General features: G+C 42.9%; 1 protein-coding gene across 1 annotated transcript; it reads right to left on the bottom strand.

Moving 5' to 3' along the window:
* Window positions 1-407: 407 nt before the first annotated feature.
* On the bottom strand, window positions 408-27898 carry PRSS23 (serine protease 23). Its single transcript, XM_087966113.1, has 2 exons — window positions 27338-27898; window positions 408-2892 (listed from the first exon to the last, which is right to left on the bottom strand). The coding sequence occupies exon 2, from the start codon at window positions 2877-2879 to the stop codon at window positions 1761-1763; it is 1119 nt and encodes a 372-aa protein (XP_087822239.1). The 5' UTR covers window positions 2880-2892; window positions 27338-27898; the 3' UTR covers window positions 408-1760.

The following is a 27898-nucleotide window of genomic DNA, read 5'->3' as shown; positions in this document are numbered from 1 at the left end:
AATATTGGAAGACTGCTATCCTGTCTCCATTGGTCCTTCTCTACAATAGACTAGCCATGCTCAGTTCCTGCAACCGTTCTTCATATGTTTTAGTCTCCAGTTCCCTAATCTGCTTGCTCTTCTCTGCACTTTTTCTAGAGTAAAATGAATTCCCAGATTGTTGGGGGCAGTCTGCTGACTCTGTGAACCGCTTAGAGAGGGCTGTAAAGCACTGTAAAGCGGTATATAAGTCTAAGTGCTTATTTCTACTGTTATCTTGAAGACTCCATGTCACCTCTAGGTTTAAAGCTGCCTAGATTGGCCTTGCTTTGATCTAGCCGGGTTATTCTTATCTTCTTAACAGCCTGCACTTTTCTCACAAGAAGGAAACGAGGAAGTAAACCAAGAAACACAACAAGAAACGGTGGAGGTGTTAAACACATGCTGTATTTGAACATCCTTACAAAATAAGTAGAATTACAATGCATGTTTCCATTTCTAGCCAAGGTTTATAAATATTTACAAGCTCCTGGGTTGGCCAAGTGGTCTTCGACCTTCCATGACACCTTTCAAAGCAGGAGGACTTCAGGGAACAGCTCAATACATTTCTAAATGCTTAGAAATAAAGGAAAAAGATTTCATGAAATACAGAGAGGAGTACTGTGGGTATTAAACTGTTCCATTCTAATGCAGTACAGGTAGTACCTTGACTTACAACAGTTCATTTAGTGACTGGTTGAAGTTACAATGGCACTGAAAAAAAAGTGACTTATGACCATTTTTTATGCTTACAACCGTTGCAGCATTCCCATGGTCACGTAATCAAATATGTGTTTCAATACCATACCAGACTTATGGCTAGCATGACCCTTGGAGAAAGCTAATGCACATCCAGATCTCATATTTTGATAGGCCCTTAAAAAAGAAAGCAGAGAAAGTAATGGCATTCTACCTTAAAATATGTGTTCAGGGTTCACTCAATTTGGACAAAGATTCGCATTTTGTTGGTCACTTCTTTTAGAAGAATACCAGCTTAAGTTCCTCTTGTCTTTTGCTTTTCAAGAACTTTTGGCATCCCATTTCTACGTCTTGTTGGTTCTTATAGGGAATTGAAGAATGGAGGAGGAGGAGGAGGAGGAAGAGGAAGAGGAGGAGGAAGAGAAGGAGAAGCACCACTGTGGAAAATCTCTAACCACATAGGAAAAGGGAATGGTGAAAAGTGTATCATGACATCCCAAAGTAAATTAATAGTCTCCTTATATACTAATAACTGATGATACAACACACATCCAGAAGTGCAGAGCTTGCATTGTGATGTCACAATCCTCTATTTGCTATTTTGGCATCACTGGATTTAAAAACGGATGCCCGTGTCTCTCTCTAGTTGCCTTCCTATCAGAGCTAGCCAATCCTGCACTACAGAATGATGGAAGAGTCAGCCAATCAATATCCCCGTTGATGAACAATGGCCCATCCTAAAAGAGGGTGCAAAAAGGGGGATGCAGATACTTTGCTTCAGCCCCATCCCTTTTACCTCCGCTATTGCTTATCCTAAGGCGAAAACTAAGGAAAAGTCCAGGATCTGTGTCATGGCGCGGACACTGTGCCTTATTGCCAAACACTAATCTGGTTATACTCCCGGTCAACTCCTTGCACCCTGGCATTTCTAAAAACAGAACTGTGCCCACAGAGCTGTTAGGCGTATGCTTTCCACCATGCCTCTCCCTTTCCCTACCCCTCCCCAGCAAGCCGCTGAAGCCTCTCTAGGACCTCGATTGGTTCTATCCATCTCTACACTGTTGGTAGTTCCCCGTGATCCAGAAACAAATCTGTGCGTATTTGAGGGGAGTGATGCGAACGGCCACGTTGTACTCCTGGGAGGATCCATTGGTGTCCACCCACTGGTGCCCTGAGAATATCCCTATAATTTTACGCTCCCATTTGTGATTCTGTCTCTTCCACATCCTCACGTAGACTCCGGAACCGCTGGCCCCTGGCTGGGCGTCGCACTGCTGATACAAGAGATCGTACGTTTCATCTTTGACATCACAGAAGCGGTAAACCAAGTTTCCAGGCCGATCATTGTCATAGCCCGAGAAATGAATCCTTCCTTTGGGCAGCTGACGTGCTGTTGGGCTCACTCCAATCTTCATGAACTTTCGCTTATGGGGTTTCTTTAGCTCCAGCAGGGCATAGTCATAATCCATGCCAATGTCGTTGGCATTCCCTTTGATCCATCCTTTAGGAACATGTGTCCGTTTCACCCGAATCCACTGGAACTTCATTTTCTCGGGCTCAAGGGCGCTACTGTGATTGGTCCTTTTGATGCCTTCTTTCGGCTTGGGTCTCAGGAACCCAACCCGTAGCTTCTTGGCTCCCTTGACGTAACTCTTCCCATCATGGATGCAATGAGCAGCCGTCAAGACGTGTTTTTCAGCCACTAACGTTCCGGTGCATCCCGTGGACAACTTCACGGAAGTAGAAAACGGGTAGTTCAGCAAGAAGTCCTTGCCAAAAATACTAAACCTGGTGTCGTAGCCGTAGATTTGTCTCTTTGTCCGCGATCGGCTCTGTCCCCCTGTGTTGGTCCTGCTAACAATGTAGATGCCCACCTCAGTCTCGGTGCGGGATCCATTGGAGTACAACGTCTCGTAGGACAAATAATCTTTCACTTCTTCATACGTGGGGGGCGGGAAACGTTTGTGGCAAGATGGGCCACACGGGGAGACCACTTCCAGCTGGGCTTCTGAGCCAAAGTGGGGTTTGTCCAAAGGGATGGTTAATTGGGGTAGAACGACGGGCACCTTGTAGGTTGGCCAAGTTGGCTTCCCATGAGGATGTGAGGGCACAACTCCTTTTACAATCCACAGGAGCAGGAGAAAACCTGGCAGTGCCACCATGGTGAACAAGGATCTGGAGAAAAAGAAGAAACGTTTTAATGAGTAAAGTATTAACCAGCTATTCTACTTCGATCCTGAAGAAACAGAATAAAAGGGATTAGCAACAGAATAAATCTGTACTAACTTTCCACCTTTTCAGTTACAGGTAGTCCTCAACTTACGACCACAACTGAGCCTATTTCTGTTGCTAAGTGAGTTAACTGAGCTTTGCCCCATTTATGACCATTCTTGCCACAGTTGTTAAGTGAATCATTGCAGTGATTGTTAATCTGGTTTCCCCATTGACTGAAAAGGTTGTAAAAACAGTCATAAGTCCCTTCTTTGTAACACTGAGTGGTCACTAAATGGACTGTCGTAAGTCAAGGACTACCTGTATCACCCAGCTTGGTTATGTACTCCATAGCTTCTCCATCTTCTCGAAGAGCATTATGTATAAACAAAACTTGTTTGATTCAGTGAATCTTTGCAGCGGCTACGTTAACATGTTTGTTAAGTGAATCTGTCCTTCCCCCATTGAATTTGCTTGTCAGAAGGTCGCAAATGGGGATCACATGACCCCAGGACACTGCAACTGTCATAAATATGAGTCAATTTATCAGTCTTTGGTTGCCCTACACAGGAGAACGGAGCTGGAAAGCAGGTTAGTGGGGTGGGGAGGGAATGGAGCTTTTGCAGTATCCTTCCCCCAGGAGTGGGGAGGGAATGGGGATTTTGCAGGATCCTTCCCCTGCCACGCCCAACAAGCCACGCCCAACAAGCCATGCCACGCCCAACAAGCCATACCCACAGAACCAGTAGTAAAAAAAAAAATTGAATCCCATCACTGAAGCCAATGCAGTCTCAGACTGCATCAATAGAGGGATAGCGAACAAGGCATTTGCTTAATGATTATACTGTCTGCTTAACAACCATGGTATTTCCTTTATGACCACAGTATTCACTTAACAACTGCTGCACAAAAAGATCCTAAAATCAGGCATGGGAAGACCTGCTTAACAATCCTCACAACTTACAACTGAAATTGAGAACTCAATTATGCTGGTAAGTCGAGGCTACCTGTAATTTGTTCCTGCCTTTCAGAAGTATAGATGTCTCCTACGTCAGCTACTACTAAAAGAATTGGAAGCCATTCGAAAATCATCCTCTGCAAATGTGTGTGTAGCTTATACTCTGCTTCAGTGGATCAGGGCATAGCCGCACAAACACCACCCTTACACACCACCCCAGCTGCAAAATATACTTTAATCAAAGCAAAATTCAAAACTGTGAACATTTTGGACACGGCAGGGTATTTCAGCAGGTAAATGTAAATGTTTCATAAAATTCATAGATAGGAGTTCATCTGAAAGTAACCCTCTGTAGCATAATAATCTGAGAATATAGCTGTGGATTGTTTTTCACAGAATTCATGTTCCTCTTGTTCCACTATCTTCTCTATTGGTATCATTTTTATTATTGTTATTACTTTGATATTATGATTATTGTTACCTTGTTGTTTTCCATGTACACTGAGAGCTTCTGCACCAGAGACAAATTCCTTGTACGTCTAATCACACTTGGCCAATAAAGAATTCTATTCTATTCTATTCTATTCTATTCTATTCTATTCTATTCTGTTCTGTTCTGTTCTGTTCTGTTCTGTTCTGTTCTGTTCTGTTCTATACGATACGATACGATACGATACAATACAATACAATACTATTCCATTCTTAAGAAAACAGAGCAGTAAATTATTAATATTCAGAAGTCTGAAATGCCTTACGATGCTTAAGGCAATGTTTAAATTTTTTTTGCAACCCACCCTCTCCCTTTTAAATTTCCCACAACCCCCTTGAGATGTCAATTTGAGAACCTCCACAGGATTGTCTTGCTGGTTTCCATCAGGCTGCAAAAACATTGTGAAACTCAAACCCGCTACCCACATTTCTACTCATCATGGGGAAAAAAATCAATGCCACATTATCCAAAGCCTTGTAAATACCCAAGAGGAAAGAAAACCGCTCAGTAGTGAGGAACAAAAAAAAAAAAGAAAAAGAAAAAGCATGAAAACAACAGGATTGAGAGGTGGGGGAGGGGAGAAATGAAAAATTAATTTGAAAATTAGTCAGGCAGCTAAAGCACCGCAGGCATCCGAATTCCCACTGCAAAGCGGGAGGAAATCTTGCCCACTCCCTGGTCAGCCTTATTCAAGCAAACCATAGCTAATAGTTTACTTTACTTTATTGTCACGCATTAGATGCATCTTATGCGTATTTAAACCCAGCTGGGGTTAAATCAATGAAAGTTAGAGTGGGTTAGCTTCATTCTTGAAATGCCGCAAATGAATGGAATATAACTGCCAGATTTAAGAAAGGGTCCCTGGCACTGGGTGAAGAAGGAAAAAAATTCAGTGTACTCATTGGAGTGTGGTAAGCAGGTGTGGGCTGCTGGGGATTCATAGGGAGAGCCCCTAGCTAAGATTCTGTGCAGTTTGGAGAACCCCCAAATCCCACCCCTGACTGGCCCTGCCCACCTCTCCCTTCCCCTCCCAGGAGTCCCCACACGGCCAGTTTGGATGCAGGTAAGTGCACGGCCCTCATGGAGGCTCGGGGAAGGTGAAAAACGGGCCACCCGGAAGTGCAGGAAGGCCGGAAATTGGCCTGTTTCCGACTTCCAGAGACTCTCTGGAGCTGTTTTCGCCCTCCCAGAAGCTCAGGGAAAGCCTCCGGAGTCCGGGGAGGGCAAAAACGCCCCTCCTCATCGTGGTGCAGGAGGCTGACTAGGCCACGTCCACCATGGCCACGCCCAGCCAGCAACCAGGCAGAGAACCCTTTGCTCACATTTTTTTAAAAAAATTTTTATTGGTTTTTAAAAACAAACATAAACAAACAAAACATAAAAACATCAAGCTATCTTCCATAGGTGTGCATACAGTGTGCCGGTTGGTTTACAAATTGTTTTGTGCTTCCATTTCGTAGTCTTCAATTACAATTACATTACATATAATCTCATATTGTCAATCAAAAATTAAATACCTTAGTATCATTATTAATCAATCATTTGACTATACTTTTATTCATTCATGTTTTACAAGATAACCATAATTTACTTAGTTTATTTTATAACAGTTCATATTATCATCCCAAATCTATCCTAAAATCATTTTGTAGATATAATAAGAAAGAAGTACATCTTTATATATTTATTATTTTCTAAAAATCTACATATTTCATTACTGTACTTTATTGTCTAACCATTGATAGAAAAGATGCCAAATTTTATAAAATTGTTTGTCCTCTTGTTCTCTAATTTCAAATGTCAATCTACTCATTTCAGCACATTCCAATATTTTCTTAATGATTTCCTCCTGTGATGGTATTTTCTCATTTTTCCAGTTTTTAGCAAATACAATCCTAGCCGCTGTTAATACATTTACAATCAGGTATTTCAAGTCTTTACTATATATTTCAGGTAAAATTCCCAATAAAAATATCTTTGGTTTCAAGTCTATATGTTTTTTTGTCATTTTTTCCAACCACATGTGGATTTTAGTCCAGTATTTTTTAGCATCCGCACAAGTCCACCACATATGGTAATATGAGCCAGGTGTCTGAAAGACATTTCCAACATTTTTCAGATTTATTCTTGAACATTCTTGCTATTCTTGTCGGGGGGGAAATGCCACCTGTAAAACATCTTATACAAATTTTCTTTATATGCTGTTGACATTGTCATTTTATAATTTTGAGACCACAATTTTTGCCATTTCTCTAAATCAATCCCATATCCAAAATTCTTCCCGCAAGCAATCATAGTTTCTTTAACTAGTTCTTCTTCTAGTTTAATTTCTAATAAATATCCATACAATTTTTTAATCACCTTTTCATCAGTACCTGTCAAAATCTTATCTAAGTCAGTCAGTTTATCATAGAAACCTTCTGTTTTAGAATCTTTATCATACCTTGAATGTATTTGTGCATATGAAAACCAATTCATCTTTATACCTTGTTTCTCTAGTTTTTGCATAGATTTAAGTTCACCCTTTTCATTCAATATTTCACCATATCTAACTGTTTGTTCCTTTTTGTATATTATAGGATAAGAAAATGCTTCAATAGTCGATAGCCAGACTGGAATTTTCAAATAACATTGTCTTTTAATCTTCTCCCAGTTTAACCACAGAGACTCCCGTATATAATGTCTTCTAAAATACCCCTGTGTTTTAATTCCTTTGTACCATAAAAAAGCATGCCACCCCAACAACAAATCATGTCCTTCTAATGTCAACAATCTAGTATTTCTTAGTGTTATCCATTCCTTAACCCACATCAAATTTGTAGCTTGGTAGTACAACTCCCAATTAGGCAAACCAAATCCTCCTCTTATTCTAGCATCTTGCAAAAGTTTTAACTTCATTCTCGCTTTCTTACCTTGCCATATATATTTCAACACAATTTTATTTAAATCTTCAAAGTAGTCTTTTTCAAGCCTAATTGGAATTGTTTGAAACAAATATAAAATTCTGGGTAATATATTCATCTTGATTGTTGAAATTCTCCCTATTAGTGACAGTTGTAAGTTTTCCCATTTCGCCAAATCTAGCGCTATCTGCTGTTTCTTATATTAATAGAGTCTGTCAGTTCTCCCTCTATCATTACCTTTGCCGTTTGCTTATAGTATATAGCTTCTATTGCTTGAATAAATTTTCTAGCAAAACCCATCTGTTCCAACAGTAATAACATGAATCGCCAATTCACATTATCAAATGCCTTCTGTGCATCTAAAAATATCAGAGCCATTTGTTTTTCAGGATGTGCCTCGTAGTATTCCAAAGTATCCAAGATTACTCTCATATTGTCTTTAATTTGTCGCTTTGGCAGAAATCCATTTTGATCAGGATGGATAAAATTATTTAAATATTTTTTAAGTCTTTCTGCCAATATTGAAGCAAAGATTTTATAATCTGCATTTAGTAGAGAAATGAGTCTATAGTTCTTAATTTGTAATGGGTCGGCCTCCTCTTTTGGAATAAGTGTAATATAAGCTTCTGACCATGATTTAGGTATCTTCTTCTTTAACATAACTTCATTCATAACTTCTAGCAATGGAAGATTCAACGATTCTTGTAATGTTTTATAAAATTCTGCCGGAAGTCCATCTGGACCTGGTGCCTTTCCATTATTTTGCTTCTTGAGTGCTTCAGTTAACTCCATCATATTGCTTTCTAACGTTTTTTCAGTCTCTTTAGGTATCTGAGGTAAATTAGCATTCTGTAAGTACTGCTTAACTCTTTCCTCATCAATATTCTCTTGCATATATAATTTCCCATAGAAGTTTCGAATGATTTCCTTCTTCTCTTTGCTACCATGGCAAACTTGGCCTTGGTCATCTATTAATTGCAATATTTTCCTTGATTCTTTCTCCTTTCTCAATTTGTATGCTAACCATCTACCTGGTTTGTTTGCGTCTTCAAAGTAGTTGGGGGGGGTTCTGTTTAGCACCTCTAATTTTCTGTGCTAATTCTTCTTTTTCTATTTGACCCATTTTGTGTTTAATTATATCCATTTTTAGCTTGATGTCCTTTTTCTGTGGCATTTTCTGTAGCTCTTTTTCAAGTCTTTTATGCTCATCCTCTAGGGCCTTAGAGGCTAATGTTTTCATAGTATTCCTTCTCCTTGTATAGTCAAGCCTCTAACATATGCCTTCATTGTATCCCATACATTTTGAATTGATGTATCTTCTTTTTTGTTTTCTCTAAAGAAAAAAAGCCAATTCTTTCTCCATCCACTGTGTGAAGTCTTTTTCCTTTAAAATAGTATTATTTAACGTCCATCTAGATCTTCTTTTTTGTCCTTTCCATTTAATTGTCATTGGATTGTGATCTGCCCAAGTACTTGTTTCAATATTTATTTCTTGAATGTTATTTCTTGAACATTTTTGAAGCCCACCCCTGGTGGTAAGGTGTATAATGCATCACGGAACATAGAATAATAAGGTTGGAAGGCATCTTGGAGGTCTTCTATCTAGTCCAACCCCCTGCTTGAACAGGAGAGCCTAAACCTCCATTGATGGAGCACCCACAACTTCGGGAGGCGAGCCATTCCAGATTAATTATCCTCACTGTCAGGAAATTTCTCCTTAGTTCTAGGTTGGATTTCTGTTTAATGATCTCGACTTACAACTTTTCATTTCATGACCAAAGTTACAACGGCTCTGGGGAAAAAGACTTATGACCATTTTTCATACTTGCGACCGTTGCCGCATCCTCACGGTCATGTGATCAAAATATGGACGCCCGGCATCCGGCTCCTATGTATGGCAGTCGCAGCGTCTTGGGGTCACGTGGTCCCCTTGGGCGACCTTTTGGCAAGCAAAGTCAACGGGGAAGGCAGATTCACTTAACCATCGTGTAACTAACTTTGCAACTGGGCGGATTCCCTGAACAACGGTGTGGCAAGAAAGGTTGTAAAATGGGGCAAAACTTGGTTAATATCTGTCTTGCTTAGCAATGGAAATTTGGGGCTCAATTTGTGGCCATACATTGAGGACTACCTGTACGTCTTGTCCTGCCCTCAGGTGCTTTGGAGAATAAGTTGACCTCTTCTTTGTCTGTGACAGCCCCAAAAATACTGGAAGATGGCTATCATATCATCCTTTAGTCCAAGGGGTCTTCCAACTTGGCAAGTTTAAGAGTTGTGGACTTCAACTCCCAGAATTCCTGAGGTAACATGACTGGAGGAGGAATTCTGGGAGTTGAAGTCCATCAGTCTTAAAGCTGTCAAGTTTGAAGACCCCTTCTTTAGTCCTTTTCTTTGTTAGTCTAGACCAGGGCTATGAAACTCAAGGCCCATGGGGTGCTTAAATTTGGCCTGTGGGACTGGCCTGGAAATATCAAAGAACCGGCCTGCAGTGCTTCCGCTGGCCAATAACGGGCCTCACGGAGGCCTCGCGAGGCTGCCATGCAGCTCATTTTTGGCCTCCCCAGCCTCCAGCAGCACTCTGCTGGCCAAAAACTCGCCTCGCAGAGGCCCCGGGCAGCCTCCGCGTGGCCTGTTTTCAGCCAGCAGAGTGTTGCAGGAGGCTGCTCAGGCCGAAAACGGAGTAGAGGAGGCCTCTCGAGACTCCCGTACCCCATTTTGGCCAGAAGGGTGCTGCAGGAGGCATATGTCCTGTCTCCCGCCCCCCACTCCCTGCCCCCTCCCCACTGGCCTATGGAGGAAAACTACAATGTTGATCCGGCCCTCGAAGAAATCCAGTTTCACACCCCTGATCCAGGCCTCCCTATACAATCCTACAATTGTTCTTATACAGTATGGTGACTGTTTTCCTCTCCATTCTGCCTTATCCCAGTTTCTATCACAGGTTATTCTTGTTTGTTGGATGTAGCCTCTTGGAAATGCCTGGACGAGAGATGGGCAAACATCTGGCATCCCCGTTGGCCCATTTACAAAAACATTTATCTCTGGAGGCTTGGCAGATGTCGCCAGAAAAGATGGAACCCATGTTCCCAGCTTATTTGAGTAAACTGGAGTTTGGAGAGATCACTGCAGAGCGAATGCATGTCAAATGTTTGCCTCTGCACCAAGAATGAATGCTCTTTGCATGCTTTTTACTCCATCCTGGTCATCTCACTTTATTTTGAAACGTACACGACTGCTTAATAGATAGACAGAAAATTTATGTTGGTCACGAACCAATAAAAGTACAGTCGATAAAATGAAAAACAAAAACTATTAGCAAACGTTGGTGGGTAAAGCTTACACACACAATGGAGCAAAACGTTGCTGCTTTTAGTGGATAAAATTTATCTTGATTGTTGAACTGATAAATAAATAAAAGCTAACCGAGTGCCCCAGAATTGAAACAAGAGAGGAGTAATTAACCGGTGACGAATGTCCCTGTAGCATTGGCAATAGAAAAGAATATAAGTTTTGGTTTCTATGGTACTCATATCACAGGGGTAGTATTGGGTTTCATATAGGGTTTTCCTATATTTCCATTCCAGGAGAGCTGTGGGGAGAGCATTAACTGTGGGGTCCTTGGTGCTCTCTGATTTTGGGGGTTTTCTTACAGACATTTGATTACCAAACTCGATAACCTCTTCACTGCATTGTGCAGCAGGGATGAGGTAACCTTGTTTGGTAATGGCACATCTGCAAGAAAACCACCGAAACCAGAGAGCAGCAAGAACCCCACAGATCAACCCTGAGCTCTTCTATCGGGGGCGGAAGAACATTAAATCGAACTAAAGATAAACTTGTCTTCAGAAGTTGCGAGTGCTCCAACAAGGGAGGTTTTTTAAAAAGAGGTTGGACAACCATTTGTCTGGAATGGTATAGGGTCTCCTGCACAATCTGTGGATTGGACTATACAGTGATCCCCAACCTTTCTTATGCCGCGGCCCGGTATCCCCAACCTTTTTTATGGCGCGGCCCGGTACCGGCATTAGCTGGGCGCCGCCATCTTTTTGATGAAAAAGTGCTTCCAGTGACCTCACCGGAAGCACTTTTTCATCAAAAAGATGGCGGCGCCAGCAAACCAGCGCCCGGAAGGACTTGTTCCACGGACCGGACCGGTCCGTGGACCGGTGGTTGGGGACCCCTGGACTAGAAGACCTCCAAGGTCCCTTCCAACTCTGTTATTCTCTCTTATCAGCGGGGGGGCGGGATTCTACCGGTTCGGCAAATCATGCCCCTGGCTGGGCCTACCCCTCTCCACTTGCCCCTCCCCTCCCTGCTCAGTCAGTCCTTATTGCACATGCCCGACATTGCTGACTGCATTCTCCCCTGCCCAGTCATTCCTTAAGGCAGGGTGTCCAACCTAGCAACTTTAAGACTTGTGGACTTCAACTCCCAGAATTCCTCAGCCAGCTTTGCTGGCTGAGGAATTCTGGGAGTTGAAGTCCACAAGTCTTAAAGTTGCCAAGGTTGGACACCTCTGCCTTAAGGTATTTCTTATTTTGCTCCCGATGACCAGCTGTTCCAATGATCAGCTGTTCCTGGGTCCCACTTGCTGCCTTACTCCTTCGCCCAGGAGGCTTCCCTGAGGCCCAAAAGGCAAAAAGGGTTGCGCAGGGGGTGTGGATGCTGCACCCCTCCCCCACACTCCTTTTTTCCCCCCTCCTGGACCTCAGGGAAACCTCCTGGGAGCAAAAATGCCCCCCCCAGGAGGCTACCCTGAGGCCCAGGAGGCCAAAAAACAGAGCACGTGGGGCGGGGTGCTGCAAAAAAAGTCACACCCACCCAGTCACATGGCCACGCCCAGCTAGCCACTCCCACCTAGCCACGCCCACAGAACTGGTAGTAAAAATATTTGTACCCCACCCCCTGGTTATAAGGCTCTCCTAAATTCGGAAACTAATTCTATCCTGGTTCATTTTCCCGGAAGCTACGGTCAATCAGAATCAATCCGCAAGATAGTCTCCACCAAAGGTCATTTGCTAATCTTAGTGCCTTGAACCCTGTACTCAATTAAACAAAATAAAACCTGGTATTTTTCAGGTTGGGAAGAGGAGTCGAGGTCCGCTTTAGGAACATCTAAATCTTTTGATGCAAGGAAGGCCTGGGAAACAGGCTGGGTCAAGAACTGCAAAAGACCAAGTTATTAAGCCCAACATTTCTGTCACTCTTTCTAAGTGAGACTGTTGTTGAGTGACTTCTGCCCCATTCTACGACCGTTCTTGCCGCAGTTATTAAGTGAATCACTGCAGTTCAGTTACTAACACAGCTGTTGAGTGAACCTGGATTTCCCTGTTGACTTTGCTTGTCAGAAGGTCGCAAAAGGGGATTCCCATGACCCCGGGACACTGCAATCGTCGTAAATACGAGTCAGTTGCTAAGCAGCTGAATTTCGATCACATGTCCATGGGGATGCTGCAATGGCCGTAAGTCTGACAAACCATCATAAACTTTTTTCAGTGCCGTTAATAACTTCAAACTGTCACTCAATGAGCTTTTGCAAGTCGATTAATCAAGTTAATCTCCCCATCCTTCCTTTCACCCATCTCCTCCCACTTCTGACTGTATGACTGTAATGTTGTTGCTTGTATCCTTACGATCTGTATTGACTGTTTCCTAGTATGATTTGATTGCTTATTGTATCCTATGACTATTATTAAGTGTTGTACCTTATGTTTATTGACTCTTGACGAATGTATCTTTTCTTTTATGTACGCTGAGAGCTTTTGCACCTAGACAAATTCCTTATGTGTCCAATCACACTTGGCTAATAAAGAATTCTATTCTATTTTATTCTAAACTATGTGGCTTGGTGCAGAGCAATGTACAGAATTGCCGGCGCTGTTCCAAATGGTGACAGCATGCCTCCCTTTGTGATGGAAGCTCCACCCACTTTCCATATGCACGACATGCCCTGTGTACAAAAGAGTGGAATTTGCATAAGAAAGGCAACCACGTTGCTTTATTCATTGGCCTCCCCTTGACCCCACCTGTGGTTTTGCTCCAATATTTCCCGAAGTTATGATAAAAGTTCTTATGATTATTGCTGCCTTACCGCAGGCATCTATTCGCCTTAATGGAGAATGCAATTTACAGGATGAATAATATCAAATGGATGTTTTCCAATTCAGCAAAAAAAAAAAAAAAAGTACTTTTTCATTTTTAGACCTACCATTATTTTCAGCCAGCTAATGTTGGATAAGTGCCAAAAACAACGTGAGTTTTTTTTTTTTAACTCTTCCCTTTTTTTTTTGAGGCAGGGATGGAGGATTGAGTGCATATTCTGATCAGAAGAAAATTAGCACTCTCTAGCTTCTTTTTTGTATCATCACTTATTATTATCGTTTCCGAAGTTTATTATTATCATTTCTGAAGCTGTGAGCGCCAAGGCTTAGGAATAGACAAAACAGGAACAACTGCAGTCCAGGGAAGAATCTATTAGCATCAGTCAGAACCCACCACGTCCAAGCAATAGTTCTCAAATGTGGCTCAGGAGCAACCCAGAGTGCAAAGGTCATACAATCAATAACGTCTATGTTAATTAAGTTGTTATTTGGGGGTTATGATCCAGCAAGCATTGAGAACCCACTGGGGTGGAATGTAGTCTGGATTTCTAGGAGGGAGAGAGGGAGAGAGTGCATCCCAGACGAGCAAGAGACAATGCCGCTTGGATTCTTGGTGTGGGAGAAAGAGAGTGAAGATGGTTCCTCCCTAACAGTTCCCAGAGTATGTGTTAAATGGTGCAGGAAGTCTACTTTAGTTTGGCAAGATCTCTGTCTACAGGTGAGGAACAGTAACGGAAATTGCTTAGAAGCATTTCAACATCTCTTTCGATTTTCAGAACCTGACACGCTAGAACATCCTAAAAGCAGGACCTTGCTACAAGTCAGTGAAGGCTCAAGGGAAGAATTCAAAAGATGGAGGGATACAACTGAACTGAGTTTTGTAGAAGGTTATCTATCTAGATCTATCTATCTATCATCTCTCTTTATCTATCTATCTATCTATCTATCTATCTATCTATCTATCTATCTACCTACCTATCTATCATCTCTCTAATATGTGTGTGATGATCTTACCTAGTTTGGGTAATGAAACGTCTGCAAGAAAACCAGCAAGCTCAGAGAGCACTAAGGACCCCTCCTCCCTTCCACCCTCTCATCTATCTATCTATCCATCCTTCCATCCATCCATCTATCATCTATCTATCATCTCTCTGATATTCATCTGTCTTTTTATCTGCCTGCCTGCCTGCCTGCCTGCCTATCTATCTATCATCTATCTATCTATCTATCTATCTATCTATCTATCTATCTATCTATCTATCTACCTATCTATCTATCTATCATCTATCTATCTCATAAAATAAGGCCGGGTCTTATATTTTTTGGAGCCCCGAAAAAACAGCTAGGCCGTCTTTTCGGGAGTGACTTAATTCCCCCCCTTGCATCCTCATCTAGAGTGCCCCGCGGGCAGCCTCACCACCAGCTGCTCCTAACGGGTGATCATGGCGAAGCGCAGAGAGCTCCCTACTCCCACCAAACACCTTTGCTGCAGACCCAAGACCTTTGGCACCCACCGCTGTTGCTTTCCCTTCTGCCCATTCCACTGCCACGTTTGGAGCTGCCGCTTCCGTGTTTGAAGTGCCGCTGCCATTTGGAGTGCCGCTGCCATTTGGAGCACCGCCGTCATGTTTAGAGCTGCCACTTCCACATTTGGAGCTGCCGCCGTGTTAGGAGTGGCGGCGGCGCTCCAAATGGCGGCGGTGCTCCAAACAGCGGCAGTGCTCCAAACGCAGAAGCAGCAGCTCCAAACGCGGCGGCAGCTCCAAATGCAGAAGCGGCAGCTCCAAACAGCAGCAGTGCTCCAAACAGCGGCAGCACTCCAAATGTGGAAGCAGAAGCTCCAAATGCAGTGGCAGCTCCAAATGCAGAAGCGGCAGCTCCAAATGCAGTGGTGCTCCAAACGTGGAAGTGGCGGCTCCAAACGCGGCGGCGGCATGGGCAGAAGGGAAATCAACAGTGGCGGGTGCTGAAGGTCTTGGGTCTGCCGCAAAGGTGCTTGGCAGGAGTAGGGAGCTCTCCACGCTCTGCCATGATCACTCATTAGTAGCAGCTGGTGGCGAGGAATTGCTGCCCGCAGGGCGCTCCTCACGGCAAGTCCCCCCGCCCTTCCCCCCATTTTGCATGTTTTAAAATAGGCCTAAATTTGGGGGGAGGGGCTTAATTTGATTTTATGCCTAGAAAACATGCTGGGTCTTCCTATTGGGGGAGGTCGTATTGTTGGAGAAACACGATATCTACCTACCTATCTATCTATCTACCTACCTATCTATCTACTCTCTGATATGCATCTATCATCTATCTATCTATCTATCTATCTATCTATCTATCTATCTATCTATCTACCTACCTACCTACCTACCTACCTATCTACCTACCTATCTACCTACCTACCTACCTATCTATCTATCTACCTATCTACCTATCTATCTACCTATCTATCTACTCTCTGATATGCATCTATCTATCTATCTATCTACCACCTACCTACCTATCTATCTACCTCCTACCTACCTATCTATCTACCTATCTATCTACCTATCTATCTACTCTCTGATATGCATCTATCATCTATCTATCTATCTATCTATCTACCTACCTACCTATCTACTACCATCTACTCCTATCTATCTATACCTATCTATCTATCTACCTATCTACCTCTCTCTGATATGCATCTATCTATTACCTCCTACCTACCTCCTACCTACCTATCTATCTACCTATCTATCTACCTATCTATCTACTCTCTGATATGCATCTATCTATCTATCTATCTATCTATCTATCTATCTATCTATCTATCTACCTACCTCCTACCTACCTATCTACCTATCTATCTACCTATCTATCTACCTATCTATCTACTCTCTGATATGCATCTATCATCTATCTATCTATCTATCTATCTATCTATCTATCTATCTATCTATCTATCTATCTATCTATCTATCTATCTACCTCAATCATTCCATGAATCGTTTTTCAACCAGGACAAGCATGTTATGCTTCTGGTTTTTTTTAAAGCCATGATTTACCAAACCCTGGATAGAATTCCTAGGAGGGGAAGGGGGTGTGAAAGCCGTAATAATCTACATTACAGCTCGCGATGAAGGCAGTTTTTCCATGGGAAACGGTAGACGGTAGAGGGGAAAGTGGACCGAGAGGGAGAAGAGAAAGATATTCCTGAAACCAACGGCAGTGTGTACACCGACCCACAACTCTCTTGTACCTTTGTCAAGTGAAACAAACCTTTTCTGCGGCTAGTTAAGGGTGCAATCAAGGAAGCCAAATATCCCTTTCTAAAACCTGGTGTGTGTGTGTGTGACATTTTTAAAAACATAAACTGTATCGATTACAACCGACAGGAACGATGCCAAAAAGCAGACTCGCTGATTCCTTTTACCCTAAGCTCAATTGCTTTGAGGGTTACAAGAGGAGCCATGCCAGGGGGGTGGTAAAAATGCTCAAAGCCATCTGGAAGTATATGGGCTACGTGCCAGCAAACACAGTAGTCGCGCAGCAGATATATGGCGCTCAACTGCACACAACCCCACACATAAAAATAATAGGATTGTGATGTTAATGGGTTAGCAGCTGGCAGGGCAAGTTGAATGACTTAGTCTTACAGATCTTACAGGTTAACAGAGTTGGAAGGGACCTTGTAGGTCATCTAGTCCAACCCCCGCCCAAGCAGTGATGGCGAACCTTTTTGTTGTGGTGTGCCGAAAGTGTGCGCGCATGCTGGTACCCACAATGCAATGCATTGTGTCCATGTACCCTACTCTACTCTGCATTTTTCTGCATTGCATTCTATTATATTCTGTTCCTTCCTGTCCTTGTTCTCTTCCATTCCATTCTATTCATATCATGCTTTCCTTACTACTCAGCTACAGACACAGTTTGTTACACCATGAAAAGGGCAAATTTTACCTCTTGACATTTGTTTTTCATCTCTTATCTAACCTAGAAACAAGGAGAATTTTTCCGACAGCGAGCACAATCAATCAATGGAACAGCTTGCCTCCTGCAGTTGTGGGTACTCTTATTACTGGAGGTTTCCAAAAGTAGATTGGACAACCCTTTGACCGGGATGGTATGGAGACTCCTGCCTTGAGCAGAGGGTTGGATTAGATGACCTCCAAGGTCCCTTCCAGCTCTTATTCTGATGGATGGAAGGCGTTTGATTCTATGTTCTATTCATTGCTTCAGCAGACCTCAGTCATCTAGCAAAACCAAATAAAATGCTATTTGTTATGGGGCCTGACCAAAAAGGCAGTTGGGGAGAATGGATTGGAGATCAAATCCGGGTGTGTTCACAGTCATTCAGATAAGAAGTTAAACATTAACTTCTCTGCACAAGGAACTGTTTTATGTAATGTTCTGTAAGTATCTAAATGAAAACAGACCCAGCAAAATTAAACCTGCAAACCGAGTTCCGCCCTCGAATTCTCAAGCCAGAAGGATATATTTTCCCCTCCAAATGCAGCCATGCCAAAGAAGTGTCCACATTTACAACCAAAGAGCAAACTGATTCAATCACACAGCTTGGGCCATATTTGAATAAATACAATTGTAAAATTGGAAAGTTGTTTTGGAGCGTTAGTAATAACCTAGCGAACTTCTTGAGCGCCCAGTAGGAAAAGAAAAAACCACTTGGCAGAAATTTGGCATGTCAGAAAGATCCAGGCAAAAAACCAACCCTGTTAACAGTGGCCCAATTCCCACAACCACCCTATCACGATGGTTTAACCATGAGTTAGGTAAGCCACAAATGCCTAGGTTTGCATATTGTTCTAAGCCATAATGTGCAAATGACAGGAGTTGCATTGAGGGGCATCAGCAACAAGCTGTAATCTCATCAAAACCACTAGATTGCACTGTGACATCATGACACAACCATCCTTTGTGTAAACTCACTTAAGAATGGCCTCGCTTAGCAACTCTAGTTTCAATTGTGGTTGTAAGTCGAGGACTACCTGTAATACAACCGACTAAGAAAGTGTCCGGTATAATTATCTAAAACTGCACTTACAGAATTGGATGGATACACTCAGGACTCTAGGGGTTCAATATCCATTTGACACAAAAATCCAAATGAAAGCATCTCTGACCAGGTTTCTGTCCAACTTCTACTTGAAATACATCCAGGAAGTAGAAGCTCCTTGCCTCTTTCACTGGTGTCAGAAAGACTCAATTGTGGTTGTAAGTCAAGGATTACCTGTATACATTTTTGCAAGTCTTAACTAGTGGTGGGATTCAAAAAAAATTTTTTACTACCAGTTCTGTGGTCGTGGCTTGGTGGTCGTGGCTCGGGGGTTGCGATTCAACCAGTGTAACAACCGTTTCGACGAGCGCACATGAAGGATCAGGTGATGGAATGTATGTACAGAGGAGGCCCTGGGGATCAGAGGAAGGGTCATATGTGGAAATAGGGCCCAGGTATGGATGGAATGGACATGAGAGTGAGGAACGTGAAATCTGATAAAAACATTTTCTCTTGTCTTCATTTCTGTGCCTTGGGCAGTTGGAACTGCACATTCTTAGCGAGGCAGAAGTTAGCACCTTAAACCACTAGCCAGGATATTAAGGACAAGAATAGCTTGCTTATAAGAAAAACCCCAAAAACCACATAGCTGGCACATGAAACTAGGACACTTTGCAAGATACCCGTGACCTGGGGTGAAAACCAGATGACACGACATTTAGCTATGTAGGGGGCTGAGATCCAAATAACCAATCAATATTACCTATTATGCATGCATTATTAGGGGAAGGACAAAGGGCTGAATGCGGCCACCCCTTGACTATAAAAATTGCTGTAAGATTCTCATTGGGGCCCTTGGTTAAGTTTTGAGCCAGGGCCCTTATATCTTGGTACCAAAATAAAAATATATTGTATCACACCTTGTGTCCGGTGACTTATCAGCTTCGACACCAAGCAAGAGCCCAATTTTGGGGACAACACATGCTTTGCACATGCATGCAGAGGATTTGCTACTGACCGGAGGTTGTTATTCAACCAGTTCTGACAGGTTCTGGAGAACCGGTAGCAGAAATTTTGAGTAGTTTGGAGAACCGGCAAATACTACCCCTGACTGGCCCTGCTCCCTTCCATTCTCTGCCTCCCGAGTCCCAGCTGATAGGAGTCCCAGCTGATCAGCTGGGCCTTCTTTTGTTGCTCTGCACAGGAGAACAGAGCTGGAAAGCAGGTTAGTGGGATGGGGAGGGAATAGGATTTTGCAGTAACCTTCCGCCAGGAATGGGGTGGGAATGGAAATTTTACAGTATCCTTCCCCTGCCATGCCACCAAGCCACACCACGCCCACCAAGCCATGCGCACAGAACCGGTAGTAACAAAATTTGAATACCACCACTGCTAATGACAGCAGTGTAGCTTGCAATCCTGCACTCTCCCTGCGTGTTCAACAGCTGATGCGCGGCAAAGCAGCTGAGTTCGAAAACCAGGATATACAGGTCAGAATAGAGCCCAGGTGGGCAGGCCCAGCATCTGATCATCAGAGCGAACTGGTTCGCTTACAGATGATCCTCGGTGTGAAATTCTGCTGGCCAAGGTTGCACTCCAAAATCTGGCAAAGCTGAGAGGTTTGGGTGGGTTCCAAGAGTGAAGTGGTTACTTAAATAGTTGGAAAGCTTAAGATCAGAGGTGGTCATTCAGCAGGTTCTGACCAGTTCTGGAGAACTGGTAGAAGAAATTTTGAGCAGTTCAGAGAACCAGCAAATACCACCTCTGACTGGCCCCGCCCCCCCATCTATTCTCTGCCTGCCGACTCCCAGCTGATTGGCTGGGTCTTCTTTGGTTGCCCTGCACAGGAGAATGGAGCTGGAAAGCAGGTTAGTGAGGTGGGGAGGGAATGGAGATTTTACAGTATACTTCCCCTGCCACGCCCACCAAGTCATGCCCATCAAGCCATGCCACGCCCACCAAGACATGCCCACAAAATCGGCAGTAAATTTTTTTGAATCTCACTTCTGCTTAAGATGCCCATTTGGCCCTAAGGGTCTTCAAAGAAGAACAGAAAAATGGGATTAAATGGGAAGCCCCACCCATTCTACAATTTGTAGGGGGAAAGCGATCATAATCCAGAATCAGGAGAAATCCGGTATCACCTCTTCTAACAGTTTTTGTTTAAAAAGTCTACCTTTTGTCAGGTAGGCCTCACTGGAACCCTCCACTATTTAGCAACCATTTGGAATTATAAGGGTGCTGAAAAGCTAACTTTACAACTGGTCCTCACACTTAACACGTTTAAATCTTTTATTAATTTATGTTATAACATACAAAAAATACAAAAGCAAATAACAGGAAAAATAGGGAAGGAGAAAGGTTGAAAAAGAAGGGGGGAAAGAAAGAAAAGACATTGACTTCTGATTCCTTTTGGTGCAGTAGAATAAGGCATTAACACCAAACCTCACTTTTTTACTTTTACATCATTGTTTAAACTAGCCATTTCTATAACAACACATCTATCTAAGCGGAAAAACCCAAAATTGTAGTTTGGGGGTTTGTTTTCCATCTCAAGCACAAAGTCCAGAAGTGGTTTCCAAGTAGAAATAAAAGTATTTGTTTTTGTTTTTTCTTTGATCAATTTAGCCGTCAATTTAGCCTAATGGTTTGCTATACACTTACAACCATTATGACATATGTGCGGGCACATGATTGACACTTGCATGCTTCCAATAAGCAGAGTCAATGGAGAAGCCAGCAGTAAAAATGGTAAGACACAGTTGTGTGATGTCTCGCTTAACGACTACATTGTTTAACAGCCCCCCCGTTACAGTCATTAAACAAGGACTATCTGTAATTCATTCCCTCAGAATCAGTGGAGACCATCTCATTTATCAGATGTATCATGTCTGATGAAATAAGCAAAAGCTTGCAGAAGGTTATGCCTTCAAATAAAATCTGGTAATACCTGAAAATATGATTCTTAAACTCCTGATTTTTGGGATCCATTCCAGGGGTCTCTGAAGATCACCACACAGAGCCTTGCACACCTCACTTTTTTGTACCAAACTAGGATGAACACTTTTCCTGTGTGTTCCTGGCACTTGGTTCACCGCCATAAATGGATACCAAGTAGGATGACAAATGATAAAAATCTTCCCTTTTCCCACCACTACACAAGCAGTTGTTGTTGTTCAGTCACTAGGTGGTATCCAACTCTTTACAACCCTATGAATTATAGCACACCAGGCTCCCCTGTCCTCCCCCGTTTCCCAGAGTTTGCCCAAATTCATGTGCATTGTGTTGATGGCACTATCTACAAAACTACAAAAAAGATGTTGAGACTCTGGAAAGAGTGCAGAGAAGAGCAACCAAGATGAACGCCATCCCTCTTCTAAACAAATAATTCCCTCAACATTGTCCAACTATTTACAAAGTCTGCATTACTATTACTATTAATCCTCCCATCCTTCCTTTCATCCATCTTCTCCCACTTATGACTGTTATGACTGTAACTTTGTTGCTTGTATCCTAACAATTTTTATTGACTGTTTCCTAGTAAGATTTGATTGCTTATTGTACTCTATGGCTATTATTAAGTGTTGTACCTTATGATTCTGACTCTTGACGAATGTCTCTTTTCTTTTATGTACACTGAGAGCATTTGCACCAAGACAAATTCCTTGTGCGTCCAATCACACTTGGCCAATAAAGAATTCTATCTATCTATCTACCATTGATTCTTGTACTGCCTTCAGGTGTTTTGAAAAATAAGTTGACCCCCTCTTCTTTGTGGCAGCCCTTTAGATATTGGAACACTGTTATCATATCACCCCTAGTCCTTTTCATTAAACTAGACCAGGGATTCTGGGAGTTGAAGTCCACAAGTCTTAAAGTTGCCAAGTTTGGAGATCTCTGAACTATACAATCCAATTCCTACAACTATTCTTTGTATGTTTTATCCTCCAGTCCTCTAATCATCTTTGTTGCTCTTCTCTGTACTTTTTTTAAAGTTTCAACATCTTTTTTATAGTGGTAATAAATCAATCTCCTTTTCTTTGTGACAACCTGTCAAGGACTGGAAGACAGTTATCATGTCTCCCCGATCCTCCTCTTTGACAAACCACATATACCTAGTTTTCTCAACTGCTCATCATACGATTTAATCTCCAGACCCCTTATCATCCTTGTTGTTGATGAAGTCATAAGAACTTTACTTCAACTGGAAAGAGACTTTACTGATTCTTGAAGTACCTCTTCTCAAACCTGTTGTTTGAGAATTTAAGCAAAACGCCAGCTAGAGAGAGAATGATTTGCTGGGCAAACATTTCTGATGCTTTGGCCAAAAGGACTCATTGAATTAATTGCCTTGAGAACTTGCCAGATTGGAAAAAGCAGGGTGTAAATCAAATTAGGAAACAAACCAATAATAATAACTCAAATGGGTGGGTCAAACAGGACATGTCTCCTTAAGGGGAAATAATCTTAAAAATTAGGGGGGATTATTAAGACCAGTCTGCATGGAAATTGCGTGAACATAATGTCTGTTTGGCTTAAAGTCACACTATGTGCAGAAGCTGTGGCTGTCAGCAATTAGACCAAATAGATACTCCTTCAAAGACATAAGAAAAATTGCATATTTCATCTGCAAATCTTGCCTTTTTTTCCCCTTGAGGTGTGTGTGTGTGTGTGTGTGTGTGTGTGTGTGTGTGTTTAGTCTTGGTTTAGTATAATTAAACAAAAATAAGTACAAAAATTGTTCACATAGAGAACATATGTTTCCGTAGAAAGCCCTTATCTCTAGGAAGGAAAAATATGCTATTGTGCCTCATTAAAAACACATTTAAAACAAGCATTCCCAACTAAGCCAAGAAGTTCTAGACATACCCTATTCTGATTTACAAATCCAAAGCCTCAACCAAGATGAAAGGAACCGCATAAATTAATGTGAGCTGCGAGAGCATGAATTAGACAATTGTTTCAAATGGCCTTGTCTGAAAACTCACTGGTTAGTCATCTTGGTCTAATAACATCTGTCGCAATGTTGCGAGATTGTGCTGGCCTGCTTTACAGGGCTGTTGGAGAAGAGCAAAACCAAAATTCATAAGATACTACGGAATAGCAAGCAATCAGCGAACAAGATAAGAAATAAACATCTGGTGAGAGGTGCCTTATTTTATGCCAATTTTTAAAAAAGCATGGAAGAATTTCTGGTTCATGACTTAGCAATCATAAAAAGCATTCCTAATTTTTTATGCAACACCCTTTCATTTAATTTCCAGTGTACCTACTAAGTCTTGCTATGTGAGTCACTGAGCGTGCACAGAGCAACATGCTTTCTCACCGAGAGAAGGATGGTAGCTCAGAGCAAAATCCAGACTTCGCCTGCAAAAGTTTCCCTGTTGAATACATGTCCTACTCAAAAAAAACCAGGAAACTCAATAAAAGAATCCTAGAGAGACCAAAACTTTGATCTTACAGAAGTAGCTTCTTAAATTCCTTAACAAATTCAAAGAATAATCTCTCTATATATAAAAGCGAAACACCACTCACACATCATCATAAACTGTAAAGCCTACAAACTTGAAATTTGGCATGTATGTCCCTCTTGGCTTCTAGGTGCTCACTAAGAAAGGATTTTTCAAAATGACCATCAGAGCATTAGTATTTCCTATATTATTATTAACACGCTCTGATGCTAAGGAGTTCTACTCCACCTCCCCATCTGAAAAGAAATCTGTTCCAAATGCAAAACACAAGCAGAGGAGTTTCAGTTTCAGTTTCACAGCAGCAACCAGCTTTAGTACAGAACAGTTGAGCTAAGCCACGCCCAGGCTCCTTGCTGTCTCCTTCTTGCTCACACAGCAAATACCGTTTCAGTTTCGAAACAGCCCTCAACTCTCTCACACCCTGACGCAAAGCTAGCCAGATGAATACCGATGGATGCTGGTAGGCAGAGGTAGAATTTCTTTCCCCTTATTTTCCTCCCCAAAAACTAAGCCCGACCACATAGTTTTGTAGCGAAGCATGGCTATCGAGTTAGTAAGGAAATAAGTCTCCTCGCTAGGAGCAAATTCATACAAATCAGGTCCCTGAATGTGAGGTAAGTGGAAAGAGAAGAATGCTATCCAAGATGAAATATGTCTCTTTAGGTTTCTCTACTCTGGGGCCGTCTAAACATCTCAGCCTCCAGAATTCCCAGCCACGCTAATGAGGAATTCTGGAATGTCTGCCTTCATCAGATGGGAGAGGCTAAAGGCTGTGTTATGAGATCAACTGCTTTTAACTTTGGCAGTCACATTTTTGGACAATTAAAGATATACACATAACCTAAGTTCAGACAAGCAGGTAGTCCTCAAATTTCAAACATTTTTTTAGTGACTGTTCATGGAACATAGAATAATAAGAGTTGGACCTTGGAGATCTTCTAGTCCAACCCTCTGCTCAAGCATTTCTGACAATGGTTGTCCAATCTCTTCTTGAAAGCCTTCAATGACGGAGCACCCACAACTTCTGAAGGGAAGCTGTTCCATTGGTTGATTGCTCTCACCATTAGGAAATTTCTCCTTTGTCCTAGCTCGCTTCTCTCCTTGGTCAACTTCTATCCACTGTTTTCCATCTTGCTTTGGAAAATAATTTGACACCCCCCCCCAATCTTTGTAGGAACCCCTCAAATATTGGAACACTGGTATCATATCCCTAGTCCTTCTTTTCTTTAGACTAGACATACCCAATTCCTGTAACCATTCTTCATAGGTTTTCGCCTCCAGCCCTCTTATCATTCTTGTTGCTCTTCTCTGCACTCTTTCCAGAGTCTTAACATCTTTTTTTATATTGTGGTGACCAGAACGGAAAGTAGCATTCCAAATGTGGATTTACTAAGGCTTTATAAATCAGTACTAAAACTTCACGTGATCTTGATTTTATCCCTGTTAATGCAGCCTGCGTTAACTTTTTTGCCTGCTGCCAAAGAGTCTATTCAAAGTTACAGTTCTATATCTATGTATATCCATCTAGCTATCTTCATCATTATCATCCCTTTTGTCTGTCTGTCTGTCTATCTACCTACCTATCTACAGTATCTATCTGTCTATCTGTCTGTCTGTTTATCTATCTACAGCAAGTGTCTTCAAACTTGGAAGTTTAAGACTTGTGGACTTCAACTCCCAGAATTTCTGAGCTAAATGACTGGAGGAGGAGTCCACAAGTCTTAAAGCTGTCAAGTTTGAAGACCCCTGATCTACAGTATCTATCTATCATCTATCTATCTATCTATCTATCTATCTATCTATCTATCTATCTATCTATCTATCTATCTATCTATCTATCTATCTATGATATGTCTGTCTGTCTGTCTACAGTATCTATCTATCTATTCTATCTATCTATCTATCTATCTTCTATCTATCTATCATCTATCTATCATCTATCTATCTATCTATCTATCTATCTATCTATCTATCTATCTATCTATCTATCTATCTATCTATGATATGTCTGTCTGTCTGTCTACAGTATCTATCTATCTATCTATATTGTCTGTCTGTCTATACAGCCACACAGCTCACCAAAAAGGACCCAGGGCAGTGCACAACAATGAGATAACATACCACAGCTGTTGTTCCTATTTATTTTCCCCTGTTAATTTCAGCCCCACTACTGCAGCCCAAACTAGTGAAAATGTTGGGAATACCCTTTCTGTTTTCTAGAGCATTGGCTGGGCCACCAAGTTTGACCCCGTCTAGTTCCTTGGATTCGTTGCTCCACCTTTCATTGATACCACCAAGAAGTAGCCTTTCCAATTACCCAACAGAGCCACTTCACCAAAAGCGAATTTCCTTTCCGCCAGAAGTCTACCATCCCCGGTAGCGGCAGAAAGGAAGGATGGCCTTTCATCGGGGGTATTTTGTCCTCAAATGCAGCCCCTCTAAATACCTCCTGGTTGGCAGCTTCCAGCTGCTTTTCCAATGCAAAGAGGGATCTTCCAGTGGGAAGACTCGGGGCGCCCCGAAGGACTTCGGTGCCCCCTCAAAATCCGCACGGGGGCTGTAGTTGTGATTCAGGCTGCAGGGGAGGGGGCAGGAGAGGCTCTTTTTTCATCGAGGGTTGGACCCTACCTCCCATTATCCCTGGTCACTGGCCATATCGCCTGGGAGCCTCGCGGGAAGGGGATTTCCAGGGCATCAGCTGCGGGGGTCGCTGGTCCCCTCCACCCAGCCGCCCACCCTTCTCTCTGTGTGTGTGTATGTGTCTCTGTCTGTCTGTCTCTCCCTCTCTCTCTCTATGTCTTTCTCCCTCCCTCCCTCACTTTTTCTTTCTCTCTCTCTGTCTCTGTCTTCCTGTCTCTGTCTCTCTGTATCTCTCTCTCTTCCTCCCTCCCTTTCTCTCTCTGTCTCTCTGTCTCCCTCCCTCCCTCTCTCTTTTTCTTTCTCTCTCTCTCTCTTTCTGTGTTTTCTCTCTCTGTTTGTCTCTCTCTGTTCTCTCTCTCTCTGTCTCCCTCCCTCTTTCTCTCTCTCTCTCTCTCCTCCCTCCCTATCTCTGTCTCCCTCCGTCTCTCTCTTTTCTTTCTCTCTCTGTCTCTGTCTTCCTGTCTCTGTCTCTCTGTGTCTCTCTCTCTGTCCTCCCTCCCTTTCTCTCTCTATCTCCCTCCCTCCCTCTCTTTTTCTTTCTCTCTCTCTCTCTCTCTCTCTGTGTCTCTCTCTGTTCTCTCCTGTCTCTCCCTCTCTTTCTCTCTCTCTCTCTGTCTCCTCCCACTCTTCTGTTTCTTTCTCTCTCTCTGGGTCTCTCTTCTGTTCTCTGTCTCTCTGTCTCTCTCTCTCTCTTTCTCTCTCTCTCTTCTGTCTCCCTCCCTCCCTCTCTCTCTTTTCTTTCTCTCCTCCCTCTCTCTCTTTGTTTTGTCTCTCTCTCTGTCTCTCTCTCTGTGTTTGTCTCTCTCTCTCTCTCTCTCTCTCTCTCTCTCTCCTCTCTCCCCCCCCCTCTTTCGCCACTTACCTCTGCCGCAGTTTTTAAGGGCGCCGAAAGTTTTCCGGGCTTCCGAAAGCCAAAGTTCGGTCTGGGTTGAAAAGTGACGATCCCAACGATCAGGCAGGTGGGCACCGACAGCCCATCCCTCGCAGGTTTCCTCGCACTGATGATCCCGTCCCCGCCTCCTCCTCAAAAAATAAAGCTTTAAATCAATTTTTAATAAAATCAGAGCTTTTTTTGGGGGGTGGGGGTGTCTTCCCCACGCGCGAGGGAGTCCGCGGGGATGGGCGAGCGCTTTTCTCCCGCGGGTGGACCTCTTCTTTTTTTTTCTTTTTCCCCTGGGCGGGAAGGAGGGAGGGCAGCCCCGGAGAGAGAGGAGGAAGGTACGAGGGGAAGGCGAAGGGAAGGGGATCCTCGGAGGTGCGAGCTGAGAGCCCCGCCGCGCTCCTTCTGCGAGCTCCGGGCTGAGCTCCGCTTGCCAAGGCGAGGAGGCGGAGGCGGAGGAAAAGTTCGGGACGGCTCGGCAGCCGGCAGCCTGGCGCAGGCGCCCTGTGACCCAACCCAGCCTTTTTGTCAAGTTTTTTTTTT

Source organism: Notechis scutatus, chromosome 5, assembly GCF_049901735.1.
Source record: "Notechis scutatus isolate UNSWTSFEM ecotype Mainland chromosome 5, rNotScu1.2, whole genome shotgun sequence".
In the NCBI taxonomy this organism is placed as follows: Eukaryota; Metazoa; Chordata; class Lepidosauria; order Squamata; family Elapidae; genus Notechis; species Notechis scutatus.
This window is presented reverse-complemented; position numbering and strand designations above follow the sequence as displayed.